The 19,472-nt window shown below is 40.4% G+C and overlaps 1 protein-coding gene across 4 annotated transcripts in view; it reads right to left on the minus strand.

The window, feature by feature from the left end:
* The window catches only part of GRIA2 (glutamate ionotropic receptor AMPA type subunit 2), an 88,964-nt gene extending 77,218 nt beyond the window's left edge, over positions 1 to 11,746 (minus strand). For 3 of the 4 annotated variants that reach the window (XM_088163671.1, XM_014883691.2, XM_014883692.2), the window contains exons 1-2: positions 11,335 to 11,682; positions 10,856 to 10,996 (exon numbers count right to left, since the gene is read on the minus strand). In XM_088163671.1, coding sequence (XP_088019797.1) covers positions 10,856 to 10,996; positions 11,335 to 11,422 — 229 coding nt within the window. In that variant the 5' untranslated portion in view covers positions 11,423 to 11,682. Of the gene's footprint in view, positions 1 to 10,855; positions 10,997 to 11,334 lie in introns of all 4 variants that reach the window. The other variant, XM_088163670.1, reaches the window with a different exon arrangement.
* Positions 11,747 to 19,472: the final 7,726 nt, after the last annotated feature.

Here is a 19,472-nt window from a genome sequence, read left to right on the forward strand (position 1 = left end):
CACTATGAGGACAGAAGAAGATAAAACCCCACCAAACAAACAAAAGAAGAAATAAAAAAACCCTTCAGAATTAAATAAATCTACATTGTTGAATTTATCACCAATATGAAGAGAGAAAGAAGCCAAGTGAACATTTTCCCAACATATTTCTTTTTTAAGGCAGTTGATACTTAGTTTTTAAAATGGCTCCTATGCATTGTAACATACACATCTCAAGATGTCATGTAACAATGAAATACTGCAGAAAATTGAACACTACAAATTCCTGGAATAAAAGGTAAAGCCAGAAACACTGGCACAGGAAATCAGGACTCTGCAAACCAGAAAATAAAAAGTAATGCTACGAGTCACAACACTGACAGAACCACTACAGTCATGGGTTCAACAGGAAGCCAGAAACACTTCCATACAGAAAGGCAAAAAAAATCTTGAAGTAATCTTTTCTTCATCCTCAGAAGAACAAAACTAGATGTAATAATGCTGGAGGTTCTTCAGTGTGTTGGAACAGGCACATACCATCCATGAACCTGCATTTATTTGGAATGTCTAAGCCAGACTTAACATGATCTACGGTTTCCTCTACAAAAATCAACTAATTGCAACAGTACTTACAAAAATGTCAGAGTTCCTAAAAGTCATTTAGATGCTTACAGACTTGCTCTTTTCTTATGAAACTGAAGACATTATTGACTTTACAAAGTATAAGCTCCAAGCACCATTTCAAACACTGGAGTACCTGAAGGACCTTTATAGGCTACCAGATATGCCATTCTGGGAGTTTTGACACTCCCATCTTCTGGAGCTGCCTCCTGAGGTCACACAAGATAGCAAGAATATCACAATCTGGGTCTTCAGGAATTTTAACAAATGGAGACCTCAAAGAATATATTCTGATTTTATCATATTGAAATAGAAGTAAGGAAATAAGCTCAAAGAAACATTAAGTGCTCCACTTGCTAACAAAATCGGTATTTGCAGCCCACAGATGCTTGCTTACTTCTATAGCAGAAGTATGCTACTTGGTTTTATACAGTCAAGGTCAAACACATTTTATTACAAGTAAAAAAAGTAGTTAATAGAAAATTAAAATTTCAAGTTTATGCTAAGATTTCATTAAATAATAACATCCAAGGTCAAATGCAAAAAAAGAGAGAGGAGTAAGCATTATGCTTTTTTCCTTTCACCTACACAAGCATAGGCCAAACTCTTCCATTTTTAGCTAGCAGTTCTATTTACATACTTAAACTGAGTTGAAATTGTCTAAAAATTTTTCTAAGATTTCCATATTGAAACCTGACAAAGAACTTTAGGAAACTGTAAAATAAGTAATCCCAATCAAAACAACCACAAAAACAAGGGGTCTTATATGAGCATGTGCCAGAAAGTTTGCAAAAAAATATTGTGTAGTCAGATGGGTGCTCAAACATTATGGCCCTTGTTTAATCCCTGCCTCTTTCCATATACAAAATAACCAAATCCATTATCCACATTTATACAAAAAAGATAAGTAATAAAATTTTTTGGATCTAGTTGGGTTCCTACTACCATTAGCAGAAGCTTGAGTTTATTTGGTTGGGTGAAAATATCCTGGTCTTATTGGTCTGGACTCCAGATCACTGGATTGGGCTGTTGAATGCATCAACAAATCCGATTAGTGGGTAAAAGCACTGAGTGACTTTTCAGTCACGAATCTGCAGAATTTCAGCATGTTCCACTCTCACCAAATGAAAACACCTTCAGATGGAGCAGATGTAAGGCTGAGAATGAAATTAAAACCATACTTATACTGCAATATATAATATATAGTGACTCATATTCTCATCTTCCTGATCTCTCAAATCCATCTAGTCTTTCAATATAATAAAATTATATGATTAAACTTCCAACTGTTCAGTTAAAATGGCTTCAAAAGTTTAAAGCTGGCCCATTAATATTTGTTGGTTGAGCAATTGTTTAAATTAATATAACTGAATTTTCCTAACAAGTTTTTTTCCTCTATCATAACAAAGGGCAGGAAATTGTCTTCCTGCTTCCAAAATCTCGAAGTTACTTTTTTCTCCCTGCATCAGGCAAAATGTATGATTACTAAAGTTTTTCCTAACCAAAATTAATCAAGGCAGGAAAAACGAAGATGATTAAGAGACAGCAAACGATTCTGACATCAAAACAAGTGCTAAGGGCATTCAACTTGAAAAGGAAAGGCAAAGGGTTAAAATTCAGATCTTCTGCCTGACATGGACAAGAGAAATAAAATAACTAAGTTACATCCTGTATGATTCTCCTAACCACTTTCTGTGATTCCACTGTGGATCAATACTGCTTTTGCTATAAGTAGCATTGGTGTAGCTTATTTAAGCATGTGCCTGGTATGCACTAACCATGCAAATTAGTCACCCTGCTTTACAAATATTACACCTGGAATAAACTCTCAAATAATCAGTAGGTCTCTGCCCAAGGTACAGTCATACAGGAACATTTTGCTGCTTGCCAGAACTCACATTTGTACAAAGAACCCCCTCTGAGACTGTAATAGCACACTGTAATGGAATTTGCGACTTTCATAGAGAGGAAAAAAAATATATAAATCAGCATTTTAGCTTGGAAGACATTTTGTCAAAAACAACTCATAACTAGTATCAGGAAGAAACATTTCAAGCAAGCTAACACTCAACAACCTCACTTTCAAAGATTTATGAGATTATTGAATAAATTAATCTGACTTGTTAGCTGTACAGTCTATTTCATCAGCATACATTCTGAGATAGTTTACACATATACAAGCAAATACAACAGATTCAAATAATTTAGATCCACATTGCATGGAATGGTAAAGCATATTAGCATTTTAATTTTATAGATCTAAACCAGAGTCTTACAACTTTCAAACACATTCATAAAAAGCAGAAAACCAAAGAAAACAAATCCCTTCTCCATGCTGCAAAGCAGCTGCAAAGCTGATCTGCTGAGCTCTCTCGCCCTGTTGCTGACATGAGCCCTTAGAGCAGTCTTCCCCATACAGATGAGAAAAATCTCTGCATTACCTATCAGATTTCTACTTAAATTTTCTATCATACCATGCGCTTACAAAAAATCTGTTGTTTGTAATCTTCAGTGTGTCAAAGAAAATCAGTTCACATGATCTGTAATAAAGAGGCATTTTTCCAGCCCAAGCCATGTTTGCTTCTTCAAAACTTCTAAACTCATTTATACTGAGAAGAAATTACAGTGGTATGACAGCCTTAGCCACAACAGCCTGAAAAAATGCAGCATCAAATCAATTATGTATTTTTCCACTATTTACTACCTGAAATTGAGATTAAACTGAAGAAGTGATATAGCATAGTAAACTCATATTCATATACCTATTTTGAACATTTTATAAACTTAGCCTCTATTCTTATTGAGCTCTGAAACTCTTCTAACAGTTGTATGACTACGAGTTTATGAGTAAAAATTTAAACATTTTACAGACTTTTGCCCTACTCTTGTTCACTGGAAGAATCCTTGGGGAAAAATATGCCCATTTTAAAACACAAATGGCAAACTACTTTTTTTTTTAACAGTGAAATGCAAACCCACTTATCTTGTCTAGTTAAGTAATGAAGATGCTATTTCTGTATGCAATGAAAGCCAGTAAGTTGTTCATGGACCAACTGAAGTGACTGGTAATTCAATTACAGAGCCAGCATCTCAAATATACAAATCAACCACACTGATTCAGGATAATGAATACAGACTTTAATATTTTTTCTCTGATATAAAATAAAACAGTAGATCAGAGTTGAAATAAGACATTTCTTTAGCTTGAGTCTGTCACCTTTAATTGAACTGTATGTAACATTTCAACCATCAAAAAAACTCCCATTAATTTCTCTGAATCAGGTTTGGGAGCAGGTGGTGAGAAACAGTAATAGCTGGAGCTGAGCCACACCTTGCACTAGAATCACAGTGAATATCTCTGTCTCGTAAATTTTTTTTATACTTTCATGAAGTGACAAGCCACTGGAAAATGTATTAAGTAGCTGTACATTAAATCAGATTCAGGACAGGAATGTTAACTCTCTATATTCACTGCCCAAATGGGAACTTGGCAGGGGGGAAGGTAAACTCCCCATAAACTCAGTGATTTGAGAACCTTTCTTAAAACAATTTTTAAAAAGAAGAACAAAAAATAATCAAAGGTCTGTGATGGAATCATTGTTAGGCAAGGAGGCATAGCAGTGCTGCATTAGAAAGTAAAAATTATTGGTGGTCCTATATACAGATAGATAAAAAATAATAAATAGTATTTCAAAAGACATCTATACCACTCTGTAAGTGCACCCATACACAAGACAACAGCTGTATTTTAAGCAGTTATTTATTTTAGAAGGGTCAGTACAAACTTGTTCAACATGTGGTTATTTAAAATCTGCATACTGTTGAGCTGGTTCACGGTATGCCTTCACTATGTTTATCTGATGATTTCATACACTCCTTATTGCTTATCCATAAAAATTCATCATTGAAATTATTTACTAATTTAAGTAAAAGCTCTTTTTTCAATTTTAACAAGGTTACACTATATAAGCATTTGTAGTCAATACAAATTCTTTTTTATGAACTTACCAAAGGAAAACATTATGGTTTCAAGACAAAATAACAACGATGCTCCACAAACCTATATATTTTGTATAAAAACGTAAAACCTTCTGCTCTATACCTTTTCAGAAACCTATTTGACCAAAGTAATCCCTTGTCCACAGTCTTCTAAAATTAGGTGCCACTGTATTCATGTTCTGATAAATGTAATGATCAGTTAAAAAATAATGGAACAAATCTTGATCATTTCAGAAACAGAAGTTGCAGTTAACTGTCAGATAAAGAATCCATTCACATATACGTATAGAAAGAGTCTGATCCATGCAACTGCATTTTTTACCTGTTTGGGTATGTTTTCAGTCTTATTTTCAGTCTGACCTGACATTCCTTGGCTTGAGCTGTTGCAACATGGTTTCCAGAATATGGGCATGAGCCTTCAACATACAGAATTTGTACTTAGTGCACCTGGCTCACAGGCAAGAGAACATGACTTAAAGAGATAAATTAGTTTATTAGTAGGTGCTCTCAGATAATCCTCTTCAGAAAATGGATTGTAGAGTTTAACCAATGTCCTGCTTTTGATTTATCTGACATTCAAAACAAACTGCTGTTCACTCTGATAAATATCTATACTTACATATACATGTGGGTATACACATGCATGCCTATCTATATATGTACATATACACATTTATGTTTACTGTGGGTTATGTCCTCTTTTCAGTTTCCTGAAAATTAGTCCTATCATCATATAGAATTTTAACTAACTAATTTAAAATTACATTTTCCTTAAGAAAATAGTTTTTAATAATTTAATCATGTTTTCACAGAAGATGCCTAACAAATCAGGCCATCTGAATTTTCAAAATAATGATAATAGAATAGTCTTTACCTGTTTAATGCATTTTAAAACTAGTATGTTCCCAAGTATTATATCCTTTCCTAGTAATTATCAACTGTTCTAAAGGAATTATTTTTCTGTTAAATATGTCTTAATTCTCAAAAATATTTTAATCATGAGAAGCTTGAAGAAAAGAACTAATGAAACCAGCAGTAACAGCATCACTCAGTGCAGTGGTGCTTGATTTGGGTGCATAACACATACAGAAGAGTAAAGGAAGTCTAATGTACAAAAGCAGTTAAGTACATTTCCAACTATGTGCAGTCAATCACACCTATTAAAGTCAGTGCAAATTAAAACTTTCATTAACATAAATAGAAAAAATGTAATATATTTCATAGATGAATAAAATTACATATAAACACATATATTGAAGAGATTGACTGATAGTATTGGTTTATTTGAAAGCTTGATTGGCATATTTAAGGCTTGATTGACAAACTACTCACCAACTACTATCAAACACCTCATTTTCAGATTTCTAGGAGTAAAATATGTATTTGTAGTGTATTCAAAACTGCATGATAAATTATTTCAGATATTATGGAGAAAATTATTTCAGTAATCACATAATAAGAATTTGGAAAGTCAAGTAGGCAAGACAAAACTCTTGGGTTTGTATCTGCCTAAATTCTGGATCATGGCTGTGTGAAAATGGTCTGTGAGCCAGGCACAAAGATGCACAGCAGGGACAGCACTGCCACACAATAAATACCCCAAGTTTTTTTATGACGAACTCTTGGGAGTAGAAGAATGTTTAAAGTTTGCTACAGAAATCAATATTGAGAAGAGAAATATTTTGAGAGAAATAAAATCACAGAAGGCTACATCCTGGTTTTATTGTATCATTTTACTGCAGAAACTCATCTGATCCTCACCATTTTAATTACAAGGAGGCACAGAACCTATTTCACATCTGCTCACTGAGCCTGAGAAATGTCTTATAGTGAAAAGGAAATGAGAAGGACCAAGAATACAAATGAACTGAAACACAAGCAGCTAATAAATCTCTCCTTTCCTTAAAATCAGTTCTAATTTATTGTGAAATACATTTAGGCTTGGTCCATAGTAATTTTAATTCACATAAACATGTCTAAATTTTTTCCATCCTTCCCATTAAAGGATATTTATTTTTGCTTATTCTTTAAGCATTTTGTCAGCAATATGATCAATGCTATTTCTTTAAGAATGAATGCTATAGCATTACATTCCAAAACAGTTGAGGAAACCTTTGCCATGACTCTCAAGTTGCAACATGCCAGATACTCATACGTTTTCAAAGCTGCTGGTTGAAGATATAATGAAAGGATCTAAGGTTTATGCATGAATCAGCATCCCCTAGTCACAATGTCATGGTGCAGTGATCCCTGCAGAGCTGTAATACTTGATTTAAAACAGCAAAGCTCAATGCTGACTCTTGAGCCAGCAGGATTAAACATCCAAGATTGTACATATACCACCTCTGTGTTCAAACTACTGTACGAAAAACTTGTTAGCATTATGGCAATTTTATAGTACTCCATAGGAAACCTCTCTTTAAGTGACTCCAATATCCTTTTAATTCTAAAATATGTGAGAACACAATATAACTACCCCTTAAGTTTTTGGGTAGGCAGTTTAAAAGGAAAGGATTTAATCTTCATCACTTTCCTTCTTTCTTGTTTTAACAAAATTAAAAACTTTTTAAAAATCTGGTATCACTGATGGTCAACACTCCTTCAATTAGACTAGACTCAATTACACTGTGCAGAAGGACAATGAAGTCCAGTGGTTTGGACATGTTCCATTCTGCCTTATGAATTGCCTCCAACGCTGCACTTTTGCTCCAGCTGTTGAACAAACAGAACCAAGGAGGTTCTGCTAGAATGAACCAGAAATTCTCACACAGTGCTAAGCCCAGCCTATTTCTCTTGAAAGCTACAACTGCAGTCATGGCAGCAAACACTGCTCTTAATCGTGCCATTACTCTGAAAAAATTGTGCACCACCTCTCAATTCAAAACACTAGGCTTCCTAGAGATGCTGACTTACAAAGTGTCAAACTGCAATTAGATTCTAAGAGCTACTCCCAGTGACCTGTCAACACAGCTTTGCAGAGATGCAACAGTCCAACAAACTAAAGTGACTATGGCTACTTTTTTGTACATAATAGACTTGTGTTCCTTTCCCAGGTTACATGAAGGTGGCCCATCCACCTTGGTCAAAATCAGCAGAATTGTGGCCTAATTTGCTGTAATGCAACACATCAAGACGTGATCTCTTGGTGTCAAGGTGAAATTCCCACTGAAGCTCAAGTCATTACATGAGTGAAGGCTGCCTACTCACAGAGTATCTACTCCACTTCTACACACATTTTCTGGCCACCTTTAAATGACTGAGTAGTATCACTGCTTGGAACATTCCTCAGGGGTACATGACCATCTCCTTCTTTCTGAAGCTTAGCAACCTAATTTAAAAGTAGCACCAGCAACACCAGTTCATCTAAAAACCATCTGCTCCATTGACAAACTCCAAGTAAGTGCTGAAAATTAGTTTGAAGGCTTTTATGTATTTTTACAGCCGGCTTTTTGTTTACTTATTTGTTTTTAAAGCAGATGGAATAGTGTGCTGTTGCCCTGAGGCTACCAGGGGTGGGAGGGAGGCAGGCCGAGCCCCAGCAGGGCAGCACAGGGGATCCCAGGCACTGCCAGCTGCCACCCGTGGGTGCCAGGTCGAGACCAGCAGGCGGGGCTGCACCCCACCTCTGCCACCCCAGCGAGAGCTTCTGCAGCCTGAAACACAGCTGGCTCTGGGGTTTAAATCAAGAGTCAAAATAGTTCAGTGGTCGATTTGGGGCAGAAAAAGGTCATCATTTCTATTATGGTATAAGCCTGCCATTACACTTCTGTGCAGGATAATAGCCTCGTTGGAGTGAAACCTGGGTAAACACTCAACCATTTTCAGACTGATATTATCCTACATTTCTGTGACCTTCTTTTACACCTTCATTGTTTCATAGTGCTAGTTTTGGGCACAAGTTCTTTGAACGCTATTCTGGAAATTAAAAAAAACCACCAACACCCCCCACCCAAAAAACTCCACCAAAACAAACAAACAAAACAACCCTAACAAAACCAACCTGTAGAATGTTCAGTATTTTAAATGAGAACAAGCATAGAGGTATTCTATGAACAAAAAAAGAACAAAAAGAGACGGATTCTTCTCAACCATTTGTGCATGCAGTGCTCTGCAATCAGCTCCTAAATTCTACTTCTTGTACACCAAATATTTGTCTTCAGAACTCCTTGTTCTCCAATCAGACCTTCTGGGAAGGTAATTGAGGGGATACCATACATATTTTCAGCACATACTTCACTAGTCAATTAAATCCAATGCACAAGATAACTTGACTAAAACATCAGTGGTAACTGAGGTGATGAAAAAACAAGTATATGTTAATGTCTTAATTTGGAGCTCCTCAAACTGCTTGAAAACTGAAGCCTTGGACAGGGTTCAGACAAAGGAAAACCCAACACATGGATGGCATCCATCTCCCTTCTGCTGAAAGCCTCAAAGTCCACCACTGCAGTCTACAGCCTATACATAGCATCCGAGTAGTGTAGAAGTTCTCCATGAGAGACAAGAATAAGGCTAATATACATATATGCATATATACATATATATAGCGTGTGCGTGTAGTGTATATATTAATATATATATGTGTGCTGGTCAAAAGCACTTGATGGTCTTGGAGAAAAATACGTAACCTCTAGTTTCTCAAAGCCAAGGTGATTATGCTCGTCTCTACTGCTAGTAGGAAAAAAACTCTGGTGTTTTCCAAAACCTGTTTTCAGGTTTTTGTTGACTTCACAGAATTGAGGTACACAGAAAGACCTGTCACATTTTTGCAGAATGCCATGTAAACTGCTACAAATTCTTCATCAACAGTCCAAGTAACATCATCTGCAAATACTGACCACATGCGGTTCTGGTTGATACAAACGCCCATTATCAAAGGAAGGAAGAACTATCCAAGTAGTTTGCAAAGATAACAATTTAGCATTATTGCGGCTGATTACATCCTCTGACCTTGTTCGCCTTCAGTTATGGATGCCATAACCTCCTACCCTCGCACATGCCACTGAAAGCTCCTTGAGCTGAGCTCTTGCACCACCTATCCAGCGTCTGCGCCAAGCCGCCCCTCTTCAGCACCACCGCACAGGGTAGCTGAATAGGGGGGAATAAAAAAAGGTCGCCAATGGACGGAAACTACTCCCGCTGACAGCAAACCTCCAAATTCAGTGTCCCTTATGTCTTTTTCCAAGGAGAGACGGGAAAACGCCTTGGGGGAGCGCGGCGCTGGGCGGGAGCGGCCGACACGGCACCGAGCGCGCTCCCCACTCGCTGCCCCCCGCGCCGCTGTGGGGACCCTGGCTTCTCCTGAACCGGACACGGGCGGCAGGGAGGACAGCGGGGCAAAGGCGGGCACGCCTCAGCGCGCTGAGAACGCCGGCCGCGGCTCTCCGCTCTCACTCCCGCACGGGCAGTGCCCAGCCGCGCCTGGCCGCACACCTGGCCGAGCTCCGCCCGGCCGGCCCCGCCGCTCCGCGGGGTCACACGGCACCCGCTGGGCGACGGGAGGCATAAGCGCACCCCTCTCCGGCGCTCCTCTCTTCGCGCTACCACGGCCGCGCTGTCCCGCCCCGCCTTTCCCGTCGCCTGCCGCGCAACGCATGTGCTCCGCGTACCGCGGCACGCGTGCGGCCGGGCCCTGCCGAACCGAGGGCGGAGCCGGGCACAGGCCCGCCGGGAGAGCCGCGGGGGCGGCGGACTCCCGGCGAGGTAAAGCGGGCGGCGAGAGCGGCCGCCCATGAGCGCGCCGGGCGGGGGGCGAGCGGGTGGCGAGATGGAGCCCGCAGCACCGCGCGGCGTAAAATGGCTGATCACCCCCTGCCGTCCGCTCCGCACCCCTCGGCTGCTGGCCAGAGGGGACCCCGGCTCTCCCGCGCCGGTAGCGAGGTGCTCCGCAGCCCGCGGGCAGTCCTGGGGCGGCAGGGGAGCGCCGCGGGCAGCCCCGGGGCCGCGCAGCCTTACGTAACGCGCGGCGGGAGCCGCTGGGAACCATTTTACACCCCCCGGAGGGCTGGGGGGGCGCACGGAGACCCCCGCGCCCCATTCGCACGGGGCCGGGTGCTCCCGCACCTGCTCGGCGGCGGGGCGGCATCGCACCCCGCACACACCCCCGCACATACATACACACACACACACACACACACACACACACACACACACACACACACGTACCCCGCACACCCCCGCACACACACCCCCGCCGCACCGCTCGGTGCTGCCCCGCCCCCGCCGCCACGGCAGGCTGGCAGCGCCCGCTACTCACAGGCGTTGGTGACGGCGAAGCTGTTGGCCACCTCCAGGTTGTCGATGTGGGGAGTCAGCCTGAACTCCGAGGTGGAATACTGAACCATCCCTACCCGAAACGCGCTGTACTCCTGATCGGCGCCCCTCGGGAACAGCCCCCCTGCAGGGAAACACACACGCGTCAGGCGGGCGGGGGCACCGGTGGAGCGGCGCCGGGGCCAGGTCTCTGCCCGCCGCGGGGCTGGGCTGGGCGCGGGTGCCGGAGGGCGCCGCTGCCCGAGCGCTCCCGGCCGCGGTTCCGTCCCGTGTTGTGGGGCGCGGGGGCCGGGCGCTGTGGCCGGGGAAAAGGCGAGGGGACCTCGCTGGCGCCTGGCGGGCACCGCGGTGGGACTGGGCGCGCGGCGACATGACAGGAATGCCTGAGTGACACCGGCGGGGATGAGGGATCGGGAGATCCGCCGGGAAGAGAGCGGTGTCCCCCCAGATGCGGGCACCTACCGATCTGTATGCTGTTAGAATTGACCCCCCAGATCAGTCCCCACAACACAGGAGCCAGGAAGACAGAAATATGCATAATCTTTTGCATTTCCAGGAAAAGTAGAGCATCCACAAAGCCACGGAAATAGCCCTTTCTTCTTCCTCCTCTTCCTTCTCCTCCGCGGTGTGCGCTCGTCAGCAAATTAGATCCCGTGCGGTCCGGGCGAGCGGCCGGCGGGAGCAAGCGAGCCACGGAGGGAAGGAACGAGAAGAGCCCCGCGGCGGGCGCGGGAGAAGCCGCTGTCCGAGCTGCTGCTGCTGCTGCCGCCGCCGCTCCGGTGCTGCTCGCGGCTCCGGCGCTGAGCGGGATGGGGGTGCCGGCGGTGCCCGCTCCGATGCGCTCCCGATGCGCTCCCGCCGCCCGGCCCGGCCCTGCCCTGCCCTCGCACGCGCTCGCCCGCGCTCCTCGCACTCAACGGGCGGGCGGCGCTCCCGGCGAGGCGGCGGCGGCGGCGCCTGCGCAGAACCGGCCCCGGCGGGAGCGCGCCCGCCGCGCCCCCCGCGCGCCGCGTCCCGCCCCTCCGCGCGCTCGCCGGCCTTCAGCACCGCGGACAGCGGCCTCACTTTTGGGAGGCTATTTATTTATTTTGTTTGTTTGTTTGTTTGTTTGACTAATTGTTTGTTTGTTTGCTTGTTTGTTTGTTTGTTTATTTCACCGACCTCCCCCAGGATGGATCCACCTCACAAATACACCTGAAAAGGAAATTTTTTTGTTTTTGTTTTTTTTTTTTGTTTTAGCTGCAGCACCCAAACCGTAGAAGTTAATATGCAGGAAGAGTTAAAGCTATTCTGATATTTCATTTTCATGCATAATGGGGATTTTTTTTTTCCTTTCCAAGACTGGTTCCAGCTGTATTAGCTAGACATGCTATTTACTGCAAGCTAAATTTAACATTTCTCGATTTGGCACAAAATCTGTTGCACTACACACACACAGACACACACATTCTTTAGAAGAAAAGGCAGTGCAGCATTCCTGTGACCATGACAATGAATTTGCTATTAAGTAATCATTTTCTGGCATTTTTTAAATTGATTTGAATTTAGTTAACAATGATGGGAAATATCCACAGAGGAAAGGACATAGATCTTGCAATGAATTACCTTTCCCCTTTTTTCTTCCTTTTAATTTTTTTTTTAAATTAATAAACTGTTTCAATTCTCCTTTCCAGGAGGAGGGTGTCAAAGCTTCAGGTATTCAGATGTCAATATGAATACATAACCTGAACACATAGGAATTTGGTAATTTGAGGCCCTTTACTAATTCATTATAAGTTTTGTTTCATTTGAGTCATTTCACCAGGAAATCCTGTACAAGCCTTTTTCTGTGCTTGTCTCATCTTCTCTCTCTCATCCACAAAATGAGATGAGCCTGAAAAAGAGAGCAAGCTTTGACAACCTGAGCATAAAGCCCCTATGGCTTATCTGGGTGGAATGGCAGAGCTGCTACAGCCCTTTCTCGGTCTCTCCCCCAGCCTGGTCTCTCCCAGAAGCCGCATTTTGCACTGCACGGTAAAACCTGCTGTTGAATTCTGTGATGAGGGCAGGCAGCGTCACTGTGAGAATCAACAGATCAAGCTGTCAGGGGAAAGCTTGTATTCAGGTAGTCCCCACTGCATCCCAGACAATGAGATGTACAGACATTTACTTTTAATAAATATTTCAGTGTAAAACTGCCAATCTTGACCAGAAGTGTAGATAAGTCGTATATTTTGTTTTTTTTCACTGAGATCTATAGCATCCCCTTGTATAATAAATACAGGTTAAAATGAGGTTAAAATGAAGCAAAGACCTCAGTTTTAAGATTGTATTTTAATATGTTATAAAAAACCAAAAAATCATATTTTCCAATATACATTATAGCTGCATAATCAACTAAAATATAAAAAGGATTTAGGTTATATAAAGCATAAAAATGAAATAATGGTTGTTGATTTTTCTAATGCATATTTTTCCATTTTAGAATTGTGAGCATGTATAGGTATACATCATGAACAATATGTACATGCGTATATATGTGCATATACTACTCCAAATTTGTATTGTCACATCAGAACATGTAGGAAAAAAACGTTCCAAATATATGGCCATATTCCATTGTTGGTGTGCCAGGGAAAAAGATAAGATTTCAACTGGTATGTGTAAGTGCAAGAGGACAAGTCAATCATGGGAAAGCATGGGCAAGTCAATCAGCAAGGAAACAGTTCAATCAGAATTTAGTGACAGTGAAAAATGTCAATAATGAAAAATAAGTCTTCTTCAACTTTCAATTTTTTTATAACAATCCTATGCTAATCAAGAAGATGCAAGTTGGCAAAGGAGAAAAAAGAAATTTATAGGTGATAGTAATTTATGACCATGTACTAAGAATAGACATACTCATTAACACTGTGCATGAGAAAATTAGACTACATTACTGGGAGTCACATTCGATACTTTCTTCTAAAGCAAAAATAATCTTGCAAGAGGTGAGTATGTATTGTATTCTTAAAAACAGAAGATTATATTCTTATATGCATTCTTCTGAACCCATGAAAGAAGCTCATATAAAAATGCATTAGTTCAGAATGTGAACAAGGCATCAGTGGGGAGACTTAATAATAAGCATCCATCACCTGTTGAAAGGAACAGAGCAGTGCAATAATACTGAAAACAATGGCAGATGACAGAAGTCCAGATACCAAATAATAAGATGTCAGACCTCCTGAAAAGCCAAAGTGCTTAGTCTTGATTCTGCAGAACTCCAAGAGAGGTTTGCTACTTACTGAAAAGAATCATGGCTATACTTGATTTTACAATTTAGTATTGTCTAATGATATTCTGAATGTAAGGTAAAAGTTGGTGAGGAAGTTTAAAAGAGCTGATATATGTGCTAATCAGAAGTAAAATTCATCAGGAATACATTTCCTCTGCAATTCATCCTGGCACAATCCTGCTTGAGACAGTGGCTGCAGTTCAACTAAATGTAGCTCATATGTTTCATCAGTTGAATATGAGATGCAGAAAGAAACTTGGAAAAGGCTGAAGAACTGAAAATGTTTGCCTTATGCCCAGAAACATTTAGCTATCATTCCATATACTTAATCAAAAAATAGGTCGGGGGGGGGGGAGCTTGATGATGTGGAGTACATGCTTCAGGAAAGTAACTTAGACAATATAAAACACTTGAGGAGATAGACGGAGTAAAAAACTCAGTTGTTCAATGCTCATATTCATCACATTCAGATTAGAAATAAAGTTTATCTTTTGTTTTTCTGTTTTAATAATGTGTCATTGACCATGCAGTCATATGCTGAGCAGTGTAATGAATTCCTCAGCCCTGCAAAATGCAGTTAAAACCAGACTCTTTTCTATAAAAACTAGTTGAAAAAAGTTAAATTCTGAGAAGGCCCTTGGCAAGAGCTCAGACTGAATGGTTATAGTAGGCCTTCTGAACTTTTATCGTATAAATTTTGGGGGTTTATATTCACAATTATTTTCTATATCTTCTTCATTATAAAAACAAAAATCTTAAAATTCATTGGGATGCAAAAATGCTGTACCAGCATATGAATCCTTTGATTCCATGGCTGATCAATAAATAATTCCCTTCAATAAAGATTATTGTCTTTGGATTTTTTAAATCTGCAGAACTTTTACAAATACCAGTAAGTGTAAATAAAAAGGAAATACAAATGAAGGTTCCAAATCTATTTTTAAGTGTTCAGTCCCATATGTTCACTCTGGATCTCAAGAGACTTTTTAAAAATAAAAAGTATGTCCTGATCTTCCATGCTCATTCTGCTTCCTGTTCTGATTAGCAAACACATACTGTTCCCATTAACAGCACACACACCCGTGTAGGACACATTCTAAGGAGTAGCTTAGGCTACCTTCTATTACATGATTTTGATGATGGAAAAAGCAACATCACGACCCTTCTGGCATAACATATATTATATGTAAAATAATTGGTAATAATCATAAGCTTTCACTTCCCTTTGCTGTGTACTAGCTGTGACAGTGCAGTTGGTTACCATGTTAGCTAACTGTTATGAGAAATTTATAGCAATCTGAGATTTACTTTTTTATTTGAGCTACTTGTGTTCTTTCTATTTGTGGGAAAATTTTTATTTATTTTGCCAATAAAATCACTTAAGTATATGCTAAATAAACCGTTTGTGTGGAAAATCTGCTGTAGATTACTTCAATTTTTCCTACTGAGATTATAGCAAATTACATTATTAAGCCTCTGGAAAAACATAAAAGGAACACTTTCAGATTAGACTGTGCATGATAAATCCTTGATTCTTGTCTAGCAATATTTTTTGTCTTAGTATAAAAAACTTCCATTGTCTTTGTCTCAGACCCAAGGGATAAATTTCTTATTCCGGTCCTAATTTTTCCCCTGCTTACCTCCTACTTTTTCTTTGCTGTATCCTTTCCTGGCTGATTTCTATCTGGTTTTCCAATGTATTGCCATCAGAATCTCCTTTTCTCTACAGTTATTATGATTTTTACCCTCATAATTTTCCCTCTATGGAGCACAGCTAATTCAAATGTGTTGGACTGTTGCTTTAGACTATAATAGCCAGCCTTGATCCTCTCTCTTTTCATCTACTACCTCTTCCATCTGTTCCACAAGCAATGCCAGCCTTGACTTCGGTGTTCTTTTTATTCTCATCATGTTCTTATGCCTTTTTTTCATGCCAACATCTATATTTGAAGTATCAACTCTACATCCATTTTTCAGGTCAGTTCTTAATCACTGAAATTCCTCTTTAGCCTTGCACCTTTTCTGTCACCTGTGAGAAATGTATTACTTGTTATTCAGAATGGAAAGCCCTTTGAAGATGATGAAGACATCAGATCTCATATACCAGTGGACTGTTCCCTGCTGAGGTATAGTACTTGTCAAATCCCCAGTACTTGTCAAATCACCTCTCCATCTCACTTATCTGCGTTCATAAACAACATGCTAAAATGTTAAAAGGCAAATACCAGCTGACAAGAATGTTATAGTCCCCTCTCTCTAATGGGTACATTTTAAGTGTTAGTCTCTAATTTCTACTAAGCTGTGACTTGGACCTTTTTTCCTGTTAAAAATAGGTGCTTTTTTTCCCCCTCAGTTCTCTATCACAGAACCATGTGGTAATCCCACATCTTCAGAATCCCAAGCAGGAATACTGAGAAGCAGCTCTCGAGCTAAAAATTACAAACAGATTGAAACCCAAGGCTAATATGTACCAGTAACAGTAAAACCTCTGTACATGCTTGGTCACATATTGCTCTGCACTTAAATTCATGAGTATTTTAGGAAGTTGATTGTCTCATTGTAGCGAGTATGCAGAAGTAATATTTCGAACAAGGACACGGGACAAATACCAGCCCATGGGAACTGGACCGTGTAATGATCATTCTCAGCATGGAGAAGACATCTTCTCAGTTTAATGTTTCATTCATACATAAAAACTATTCATAACATATATAGTTACTCCATTTACCTTAGAAACCTGGAGCAATCAGATGACCTTTTTAAATTTGAACCTGTTGCAAAGCTGATGAGCATCAGAGCCTAGACTTTTTTTTGTATCCCAACAGGTATAATTAATTCATGAACACTGAACTCTCATAGAGAATGGAAGTTCTCACAGTGGTTTTCATGCTAATCAACATTATAAATTGCTTCATGACCTTACACAGGATTCAGGACAGTGTTCACATAAGCTTTGCAAAGATGCTTCTGACTACAGCAGAACTGACTGCTAAACTCCTTAATCCAGAGAACACAGCTTCTCTTAACATTCCACATTGCAAGAGTGAATCTCTCTTTCTTGTCTGGAATAGTTTTTGTATGATGTTGTTCACCTCCTTTGCACAAGGCTTTGAGGCCATGAACTTTTTGAACAAGCAGGAAAGCTACAACAACACCACCAGTGCTAATCCTGCTTGTAGGCTGGGGACCGAGGCAGTCAGGGCCAAAGCAGGGGAGAGGGAAAGGGCAGTGTGTCACCTCCTTCCAACCCTTGGTGCTGGGGAGCCCCATTCCAGGCTGCTCAGCGGAGCACACACAATTTGGCCAGCTGTCACCATGGTGAGGTGTGATGGAAAGAGGCAGCTTTGCTGCTTTGCTGCTCCCTGCACTGTAATTCAAATTCACTGCTGTTACAAAGGGAGTAAATGAAAGCTCTGTTTTTCTTCTTCCATAGGGGTGTTTCCCTTTTGAACCTTACAGCAGTATCAGAAGGCACATAGGCATCAAGTTCCACTTGCCCCAGTGCCACTGGTCACAGTCACAATGGTTGTACACTAAACTGGCAGTGTAACAGATCTTAATGTGTCAAACAATCCCTATTATGTTTTCCATTTAAAAAAATCGATGACAGAAAAAGCATCAAGAAAATGTTAAAATAATTTATTTTATGACACAAATGGATAAGAGACGAAGTGTTTCAGAAATTATACTATGGAGTACAAGCACTTAGTAACATTAAAAACAAATTAAGTTGGAGGAATAGATAGAATTGCATGAGATAAAATAATAATTCCTTTCTTCAGGAAATATCCAAAAGATAGAAAGTTTTTGTTTTGTCCAATTACCCATTGCAGACATTTTACACTATACTTCTAAAAACTACATCAGAAATCGGATGCAAGATAAAAAGGATTTCTGTGATTTGAAACATCAGCTCTCTTATCATTATCATTATGATCTTTCCACAACATAAATTTCTTTCGGGTTCGCCATTTACCTGTTTGACATCCATATTTTTATTTTAATTTTTTAATGTGTGTGTCAAGAAACAGCTTGGAAAGTTAGCATGGAAATATACAGAGTTGAGAAGTTTATTTTTAGTTCTGAAAAACCGCTTCAGTTGCTCAGTCCCAGAACTAGTTCACAGCACAGATATTTTTACTTTCACCTCTGCATTGGCGTATCTTCCCAGAGATTAGTTGCAATAATGTGGTGTTAAAGGCAAGCTTTTACAATAGGGGAAAAAATACAAACAGAAATGTAAGAGAAAACCAAACAATTCTTATGAGGCACTTAATTTCATACTTTGTACTAGAAATACATCTACTTCATAGTAAATATGCGAAAATAACATTCTGCTAACTGCACAAATGCTTACAATATAGGGTTTAATAGACAAGCTTATAGTAGAAAAGTTTCTGCTTATAGAATTTGTGGCATTAAAAACAACCTAAACAGCGCTTGTCTTTACTGAAACTTCATTGGTGTTGCACTGTTATCTTATACATACTAACTGCTAGTCATTATTGTGGTCTGTGGAGTTGTCATTTAACATGACACTGACCTTGCTCCTTGCTAATTGCATTGCCCTTAATGAGACATACACACAGAGGTGATGTGCACACGTGGCTGGGTTCTGAACAATTCTAAATTTCTGGCATCCTTTCACTACAGGGACACATTCACAGCACAATAAATGAAGGAATGCATGAAGGGCTCCAAAAGAAAGAGATGAGCTGGTGGGGTCTCAAGGGCAGTTAAAAAATGGTTGTTAACAACTAGAACCTAACCTTAAACTTGGAAATTAAAGCTCAGACTGTCCTAAGACAAAACAAGCTACAAAGGAATACATGGGCAGAGAGACGATTTATGCCACAGCTAGGAATATGTGGGGAAACAACAGGGACACATCCTCTCTCCCAAATCCTGGCTGTACCTGATCTGTCAGTACCAGCTGTAGCTACTGTGAAAATACCATTAATGCCTTGCTCTTAAATTAAGCAGATCTTCTGATGTGATATAATGAATTCACTTTCTATAACTAAAACTATAAAAATGCCTCTGCTGATAGTATCCAACATAAATAAGAGCACAGAGAGGCATTTTCTGCAGGAGAACCCTCACCAACATTTGCCTTTATTCTTCTGGGCTCCCTGTGGTTTTAGTGGCACAAATAGGACCTTAATTTTAGAGGTTGGTCAGCTGTAGCAAATAAACGTCAAAGGCAATGAAATGAGCTTACACAAAACACACAAGGCCTTTAGAAAAAGCTAGGGAAACATAAAGATATCAGAAACTTCTCTCCCCAAATGTGTATCCAGAATCATCCAGTTCTTATTGATGTTTTCATACTAGAATGGCAGCA

The sequence above is a fragment of the Sturnus vulgaris genome, chromosome 4 (genome assembly GCF_052056855.1).
Source record: "Sturnus vulgaris isolate bStuVul1 chromosome 4, bStuVul1.hap1, whole genome shotgun sequence".
Taxonomy (NCBI): Eukaryota; Metazoa; Chordata; class Aves; order Passeriformes; family Sturnidae; genus Sturnus; species Sturnus vulgaris.